The sequence below is a fragment of the Durio zibethinus genome, chromosome 6, assembly GCF_047325235.1.
Source record: "Durio zibethinus cultivar Kanyao isolate XHJ-2024 chromosome 6, ASM4732523v1, whole genome shotgun sequence".
Taxonomy (NCBI): Eukaryota; Viridiplantae; Streptophyta; class Magnoliopsida; order Malvales; family Malvaceae; genus Durio; species Durio zibethinus.
This window is the reverse complement of record NC_143167.1, coordinates 8296289-8305658: the sequence shown is the minus strand read 5'-3', so window position 1 is coordinate 8305658 and position 9370 is coordinate 8296289. Positions and strand designations below refer to the sequence as shown.

General features: G+C 27.4%; 1 protein-coding gene across 4 annotated transcripts; it reads left to right on the top strand.

The window, feature by feature from the left end:
• The first annotated feature begins 870 nt into the window (after window positions 1–870).
• LOC149518404 (serine--glyoxylate aminotransferase-like) lies at window positions 871–4518 on the top strand. 4 transcript variants are annotated; one of them, XM_089762066.1, is made up of 6 exons: window positions 871–1009; window positions 1938–2221; window positions 2482–2766; window positions 3288–3654; window positions 3881–4091; window positions 4206–4518. In XM_089762066.1, exons 2-6 carry the CDS (start codon window positions 2017–2019, stop codon window positions 4341–4343), a joined length of 1206 nt encoding a protein of 401 aa, XP_089618192.1. In that variant the 5' UTR covers window positions 871–1009; window positions 1938–2016; the 3' UTR covers window positions 4344–4518. The 4 variants fall into 4 exon arrangements, with proteins under 4 accessions (XP_089618192.1, XP_089618193.1, XP_089618195.1 ...); XM_089762067.1 differs by having other exon boundaries at window positions 881–1009; window positions 1941–2221; XM_089762069.1 differs by lacking the exon at window positions 871–1009 and adding an exon at window positions 1127–1195 and having other exon boundaries at window positions 1941–2221.
• The last annotated feature ends 4852 nt before the right edge of the window (window positions 4519–9370 follow it).

Genomic DNA, 9370 nt, shown 5'->3' with positions numbered 1-9370 from the left:
ATATTTTTTATTAAAATTTTAAATTATATCATTTTTATATTATATCATTATAACATATTTAAAATTATTAAATCTCCGTTTAGGTTATTGCTTTGTTTTGTTTTTCCCATTATTCTATTTCTCATTATCTAGGTTTTATTTGGTTGCTAAGCTATTAAAGCAAAGGAAGATTAAAAGGGTTGAAAAAAAATTGATGTTCGTTTTTCAAGATTTCATTATTTGTATATAAAAAATTTTAAAACAAATAAAAAGGTTAACCTACAAAATATTTTTAATATAAAATTAAATCAAATTTATATATGCTATAACTTAAGATATCAAAAATGAAAATATACAAAGAAATGATTACCTATATTTAAATACTTCGTTAACTTAGTAAGAAGAATGAGAATTGATAAAGAAAGTGTTGGTGCGTGTTAATGTCAAGAACTCCATGTTGATAAGAAAAGGGAATGATTTTAAACTTATAAATTATAAGTTTTTTTCTTTTAATTAATAAATATGTGTTTTGTATTGAAAATACGTATATGTTACCAGTGATATTAAAGTAAATTTAACTCTTCGCTAACATGCTTTCATAAGAGATATCAAAATCGAGATGAATCCGAACCGAAGTGGATCTCTCTTCTTTATGGTGAAAGAGCTAGTAGTGCATTATGTGTTGATAAGAGAAGAGAGTAATCTCGAGCTTGAAAACATGATCGGGATAGTAATATGCATAAGATTAAGCTGAATGGGAATGGAAGGAAATTCACCAAAAATAGAAGACTACAGATGCAAAAAGAGATGTATCCCAGCTCAGTGGTTCATATTCACAGGATTCGAAATGGTTTCTCCCTTATCTGCCACGTTGAGCCACTTGGGACCTACATTTATGTTGATTGGTTCTCCCGCGCTCCTATAAAACTAAAAGCCTCTCTTTGGCTTCTTTATATATTAAGAGGCAGCTACAGCCTGCAATCCCTCTCTCTGCCGAAACAGACTTCATCCAATTTTATAGGCTTTGGAGGTATGCCACTTTACCCACATATGTTTTTGGACTTTTACAGTTCTGGGTATGGTCTCTTTTTGATTGTTTCTCAGTTTTCTTTTCATTTATTGACAATTATGTTTCTGTTTCTCAAGTTTTGGAAGCACCAAATTCATCAGGAAACACAAATAAAGGTTTATCTTTGTAACGATTAATCACAAAAGGGTTGGTATTTCTGTACTTAGAAATTGAGAAAGTTAAAAGGAAATATGCAAAAGATCGAAAAAAATGAAGAAGGAAAAATGATCACAGTTGTTTAACCGTTAGTGTAATGCAACTTTCCCTTCTTTTGTTATTTATTTATTTGATTGAAAGGAAAGTAGTCAGTTCATTAAGGATTTTCTTCTTAACTATCAATGACATTCACGACAAGCAAAACTTTTATGTCTTTTATCGTTTTGATGGACTATACCTTCGTGGTTCAATGAACCAAGTGAGCCGCTCAAAATTTTAAGCTTTTGATTTTATTATAACTTGTAAATTATAGCCTTAAAGTTAAAAAAAAATACTTTAACCCTGCAGTACATAATACTAATAAAAAATAATGGTGACAATTCTAATCCTATTAATGAATGAAACCCATCTTTTTGGTATCCTAAGGGACGTTGGTTACACTGCTTTTGCTGTTTGTCCACTTTTTTTTCCCTCCATGTTGTATATTTACTTAATAGACATAGTAATTGCAGTTATTTTTCTTCTAGTTTTTTTTTTTTGGCTTCACGCTGTACAAAAATTAATTTTTAGACAAAACTACATGTCATCAAATGAAATTGAGAGTGAAAGAGTGACTTTAGTATCCAATCAACCTAGTAAATGTGCACTAGAATCCATGTATTTATATGATTTTAAGCTTATAGAATGAGATTATAGATTAATTTTGTTATTTATGATTTTCTTTTTGTTGCAGCAGAGAAGTTTTGACGCTGAGAAGCGTCAGGAATTAGTGGAAATTTAAGTTATCAGTGACATTTCCGGGAGGGAGAAGGATGGACTATGTATATGGACCGGGAAGGAACCATCTCTTTGTTCCAGGGCCGGTTAACATCCCAGAACCTGTTATTCGGGCCATGAACAGGAACAATGAGGATTACCGTTCCCCTGCCATTCCTGCAATGACAAAAACTCTTCTTGAGGATGTCAAGAAGATATTCAAGACTACTACTGGAACTCCTTTTTTGATCCCAACTACAGGTATTCATGGTTTCAATTATGCTAACAAGTTTTTAGTTATCCATCTCACATGTCAATATTTAAAGATTAGTCAACTTGAGAACTAAAAGTTATGTTCCTTCGAATCATATGAAATGTATTGTTTGTCCATGATGTCCGTCTGCAAATCCTTCTTGGTTTTTTGAATTGAAATAATCAATAACACAAGTATAATGTTTTTAATAGTAGTATCTGAATTGTTTCGGTTAGTTTGTGAAGTTAATGTTGCTGTTTGGATTCAGGAACTGGTGCATGGGAGAGTGCACTTACTAATACCCTGTCCCCTGGAGATCGAATTGTATCTTTCCTTATTGGACAATTCAGTCTGCTCTGGATTGATCAGCAGCAACGCCTCAAGTTTGACGTTGATGTAGTTGAAAGTGACTGGGGTCAAGGTGCTAACCTTGACATTCTGGCAGAAAAACTTGCAGCTGATCACACCCACAAGATCAAGGCTATTTGCATTGTTCACAATGAGACTGCAACTGGAGTCACCAACAACCTGGCTACAGTGAGAAAACTTCTTGGTAAGTGTATATTATGTTCTTTTAGCAGCGGACTCGTTCCAATAAGAACACCCTGGTCTGCTGAAACTAGCCAAACTGCCAATGCCACATGATACATTAATTATTTGGATGTTTAGGTAAAATCTTTACTGATTTCACAACAAGACAATACCTGAAGCAAATAGCTGGAGCCAACTTACCCAATTAGATGACTCCTTTTCCCCATCACATAAAAGGTTCATCTAACAAGGTTTGAATTCAATTTATCAGATTACTTGAAAATGTCCAGTGTGTTGACACAAGGAGTTGGAACTGTTGTCTTTATCCTAGCAAAAGCCGTTATAAAGTTCAAATGACTAAAAAAATTGTTGCCAAATGCTTATGTAGTCCTTGGCATATAGGCTTTGGATCCAAATTATGTGTATTCAACTATTGTCCTGTTTTACTAAGAAACTTTTCTGATACATTCCTTTTCACTGTCTATTATGATAATCATTTTAACTTTTCAAACATAGTTCTTATGCCTTTATGTTTCTTCTCAGATCACTATAGGCACCCAGCACTACTTCTTGTTGATGGAGTTTCCTCAATTTGTGCCCTTGATTTCCGTATGGATGAATGGGGAGTTGACGTGGCATTAACTGGCTCTCAGAAGGCACTTTCTCTTCCTACAGGAATTGGTATTATTTGTGCAAGCCCCAAAGCTCTAGAGGCATCCAAAAGTGCAAAATCTCTTAGAGTTTTCTTTGACTGGAACGACTACCTGAAGTTCTACAAACTGGGAACATTTTGGCCATACACCCCTTCAATCCAACTATTGTATGGTCTCAGAGCAGCTTTGGATCTTATTTTTGAGGAAGGACTTGACAATGTGATTGCAAGGCATAGCCGTTTGGGCAAAGCAACAAGGTGAGCCGTGCTTTTCTTTCTTCTATGTCGGAATTTTCACCAAGTCAATTATATATCTGACATTTTCATTAACCTCCGGCACACCAAATCTATTAACTTCAGGACTCTATTAAGTCTTAAGAATGCCCCAAAATGTTCTTGTTTGAGGTCTTGTATGTCTTTTTTACTTCACTCTTTTGGCAATATTGTTGTGGTTGATTTGGTAGGTTGCATTATCTTGGAACAGGCTTGCTGTGGAGGCTTGGGGCTTGAAGAACTGCACACAAAAGGAGGAATGGTTCAGTGACACTGTGACTGCTGTCCTTGTTCCCCCATATATTGATAGTACAGAAATTGTTAGAAGGGCTTGGAAGAGATACAATTTGAGCTTAGGTCTCGGCCTTAACAAAGTGGCTGGAAAAGTATTCAGAATAGGACATCTTGGAAACCTAAATGAGGTAATGTCCTTTCTTGTTACTTGGAACAGAACAGAATTTTGAACTATATCATTACCTCAGATGAGTGTTTCACTACGGCAGTTGTGTCATCATTAATCTTTCATCTATTTTCAGTTGCAACTGTTGGGTTGTCTAGCTGGTGTGGAGATGATACTCAAAGATGTGGGATATCCAGTTAAGCTTGGAAGTGGAGTTGCTGCTGCCTGTGCATACCTGCAGAACAACATCCCTCTCATCCCTTCCAGGATTTGATAAACCTTCTATCCATGTAATTACTTTTCTTCTACCACCTGCTTCAGGCTACTCTGTAAAAATAAAAAAATGTTTCCCTACTTTGCTTCCCCTCTGTCGAAGCTTTCATAATCCTATACTTGACATGTTACTTACTGTATTATACTCAATTTCATATATGTTTATTTTTTAGTCATATTTTAAGCATCAAATTGGCTCACCAAGAAGTTGCATTGTTTTAGAGGGTACATAAATGAAAAAAAAAAAGAAAGAAAAAGTAAAACCACAGCCAAAATATTTGAAAGTTTGTAGCATTATCAATCAAACAATAAACATTATAAAAGACTCATCAACAAAATATTTGGTAGAGAACGTTCAACACTCGAAGCTTCTTTTATTTGAATGAATGAACACAATGGCCATATTTCCACGCTAAGAATTGAGATGTATGAAAATGGAAATCTGCTCAATGGTATTAGAGTTCACTCCAGGGCTAAAGGTCTCGAGTTTGAACCCAAGCCTAATCTAAAAGAACAAATATATATATATATACATCAGCACGAGGGAGAAGCTTTTAGAATTGCTTTAAAGAGCATCTTAAAAGTGGTCATGGCCATGGATATAGCCTTAAACATTGTTTCTTGCCATTAGTTAAAACTGTGTGCTACTGCAACTGGTTTGATGAGAAACTTTTAGCATTACAAGTTAAGCATAATGTAGAGGGCATGGTCACACCTCAACATCCCAAGCAAGATCAGTTTGTGCACTGGAATAGCATTGGTCACAACACAAGGAATATCCCTCAATAGTTCAAAATAAGCTGAATATACTTGGATAGTCATAGTATTGATATTTCTAGATTTTCATTTTTGAAATCTACTTTGATATCTGATGTTAAATACTCTGTCACCAAACCAAGCTAATTATTTAATTGGCTACCGGTAACTACTACTATATGCTGTCAATACATTGGATTCATTTATATCCCAAAAATTTTCGGGTTATAGAGTTGTAAAAATTTGACTAAAATATTCAGAAAGTTCTTGAATTATTTTATTTTTTAATTAAATTTTTATTTTTTATTATGTTTAAATAAAATTTTATTTTTAATTTATATTTAAATAAAATTTTATTTCAAATAAAAAATTTGTTTACGTTGAGGATTTATTTAAATGTAAATTAAAGATTAAAGATTAATTTAAATACAAATTAAAAAATTAAGAGTTTATTTGAGTTTAATAAAAATTTATTAATTTATTTAAATAAAATAATAAATTTTAAAGATTTTTATTATTTTAATTTTAAATTTTAATAACTATGTTCAACACATCTCTCTAATAAAGGGGCTTGGACGGTGGCTTTCATAACCATGGGCCGCAATGGAACTACATTCCAACGTGAATCATAACTGTACATTTGTTATTATTTTTATAAATGATGTTATAATTTAAGAATAAAAATAGTTGAAAGTGCTATTTGAAATTTTTTATAAAAAATTTACAATTGGAAAATAATTGAGTATAGGAAGAAATTACGAGTGTTAAGATTAAAATTTTTAATTTATTAGATTTCATTTCTTAAATATAATTATATGAAAACAAATTAGTTAAGTTTCGTGTTTCAATTTTAAAAATAAATTAATTTTTGACTTGTACAAAGTATGAGATTTTTAATCTTCATAAAATTATTTTAATTAATTAAGTTTATAAAAATATTATCTTTTTTCAAAATTTAAATTTATATAATGTAGTCATGTCAATTTGATATTAAAGTATAGAAAATTCTTTATGTATAATTGTACTCAAAATTGTTGAACATATTTTATTTTTATTTTTTCCAATTACCTATAGATTATGTTTAAAAACTTAAATTTAAAAGAAGATATTTGGAGTGCAAAATTAGTATAAAACATATGATAAAGTACATGTAAATATCAAAATTATTTTATAATTGTTTTTTAAATTTAAAAATTTGTTGAATATCTATTTTAATAGTGAGTTTGAAATAATTTTACGTATTTATGAATTTAAAATTTATTTTTTTATATATTTCCAATTAAATCAATCATCATATTAAATTTTATTAATTTGTGAATACTACGTATATTTTATTTTTATAATATATAGTAAATAAAATCTAAATTCACTTTATTAAATTTATTTTTCTATGCATAGCAATAATGTTTTTTTTTATTAAACAATCACTTATTTCAAAATAAGTTATTTTAATTTTTTACGAATTTATCAAACAAAAGATATTAAAAATTTTATAATCCAAGAAATATATGTTAAAATTAATTTTAAAATTAATTTTTATCTATTAAAAATTTAATAATTTGATTGCAATAAACATATTTATATATATGTCAATTAACCATTAAATAATCAATTTAAAAAAATTTATTAAAAAGCTCATACTTGTTTTTGGCTACATTTTTCTACTTCTCTATGCACTAGCATTTTAATAGGTATCTTTAGATTATATTTTTTTAGTATTTAAGGTTATCAAAATTAGAACCCTAATTACTGTAACTAAGAGTTCAATATTATACCAATAATCTATGCGATTGTTGATTTTTTTTATATTATATTTGATGCTAAACTATAAATATAAAAAAAGCATAATATAAAAATACAATCAATATTAAATGGTACTAATTTAATGATAGGGGAAATTTGTCCAAAACAAAGTAATGAAATTAATAAATTATTTTTATAAAAAATATATTAATTGCTTAAATGACTATATCATTTCCAATTATTATAAGCTTTTGCTCGAATATCAAATAATTGACAGATAATAAGTTTTTAAAATATATTTTTTATATGGATTAATTAATTGGAAGTAATTTAAATTCTTTTTTCATATGGTAGAAAGTCTTTATTTAATGTAGTATTAGTAAAACATATTTTAAAAACTTAAAAGTCTTTTAATATCAGAAAGACTATATATAAAACTAAAATTTAATTTTTCAATAATAATTTAAATTTATATTAATTTCATTATTTTATTTAATTATATAAAAGACAAAGTCTTTAACAAAAAAGAAAAAGGTCCAATGTGAATGATTTATATTATTGACATGTAGACGATTTAAAAAAAATGTCATGTTTCTTCTAATAAGTATATTTCATTTTATTTTATGTATTTTTAATTCAAAAAATAATTTAAAAAACTAATTAATTACATTTATTTTTTATTATTTATCTTAAATCACTCTCATTAAATTCATATAAAAAGTGTTAAAACTTTGATTGCCATTATTAATAAATAAAATAATATGATCAATTAAAATTAATTTTAGCATGTCAAATCAAATTAATTTTATTATCATTATCACATTAATTTCAAAATCTCTTTTTTCATATCTCCCAAACCTATTGAATATACATTATACTTGACTATTCTAATTATTAAGTATGAATTACTCTCAATTTAAGTATCTTTTACTCTTGATTTAGTTCTTAATTTATTTTAATCAATTAATCATTTAAAAAGAATCATTTAATGTGTTTTATAATAATGAAAATAAGATATTTTATCATTAAATTTTAAATTTGAAATGCATAATTAATTTTAAACACATGAAAATTTTTTATGTTGTCCACATGTAAAAAGATGTAAATTATCCACATTAGATTATTTCTTTTTTGTTAGAGGCTTTAGTTTTTATATATTTACTAGCTTTAAGCTCGTGCTATGTATGGGTAGAGAATGTGATTATAATTTTTGTTATATATAACATTATTAGTGCTAAAAGAATTGTATGAGTAAAGAATTGGAAGGTTTATTTTGACATAATAAATATATGACTATATTTAACATACCTTGTGCTTTGTTTTTTTTTTTTTTTTTTACAATATTGGAAAAATTAAGTTTTGATTTTTATTGAATATTTAAGAATGTTATGTAACTTCAAAAAATTAGGTAAAGCAAATTGCACTTTTTTTTTTTCATTTTAAAAATTAATTGTCAAATATTACTTATTTAAAAATTTTAAATTTCATGGTTTTATTATGCATGGGGCAATTGTATCTATAATAATTTTTGTAATATAATATTATTTCAAAACTTAATATAATTATAAATTTAGAGAACAATTTAAATTTTATTTTCATGATTATAAATATATTGATAATGGTTGATAAAAAAACATAAATCACCCAATATAATTTTTTACCATCATTTTTATTTATAATTTAATAGATAACCTTAATTTGATTATTAAAACTAAAGCTATAAAAGTACAAAACAAAAAAGTGTGATATAGATCTTATTTCTCAATCAAAAAGATAATTTCATTTATAAAACCAAAGGATTACATAACTTAAGAATCTTATCAGAGAAGACTCCAATGCAAAAACATAAAAACAATTGTAATAACACATAATAATAAACATAATCTAATTTTTAATATATATATACACACACACACACAATCTAATCCCATTGGAGTCTACTACCAATAGGTATAAAATAATTATATTTTTTTCCACTCTTATCTTTGCTAACGAATTAACAATATATTTTGCTTCCCTAAAAGAATAGACAAAATCAAATCAACAATTTCATTTTTGCTTATAACAATTAAAAACTCTCCGCTCCTTCTAAGGATGTAAATTTGCATTGAATATTTAAGATATAATTACTACTTTAAATCAAATACTATATATATTCATCTAATTTTAAGGGGATATAAAAATAAATAATTAAAAAAAGTTACATGTTTTAAAAAATAATATGGAAATAAAATTTGATATTAATTGTAGGACATTTTTTTGTAATAATAATTTATTAAATTTAGAATTTAATTGTACTTATATTTTCTTCAAATGGATGGAGTTGTATTTATATATATATATATATATATATATATATATATGAGTCTTTTGCCAAATCTAAGTACTTTTTAATCTTAATTCCTTGACTAGAACACTTCTAAACTTTATTCCAAAATAGAGATACTTCCACTTAAGTAAATTCCACATCAGTGTTTTATTACATGTCAGCTTTTTCTTCCTGAACTCCTTTCTCCTGTCTCTCTCTAC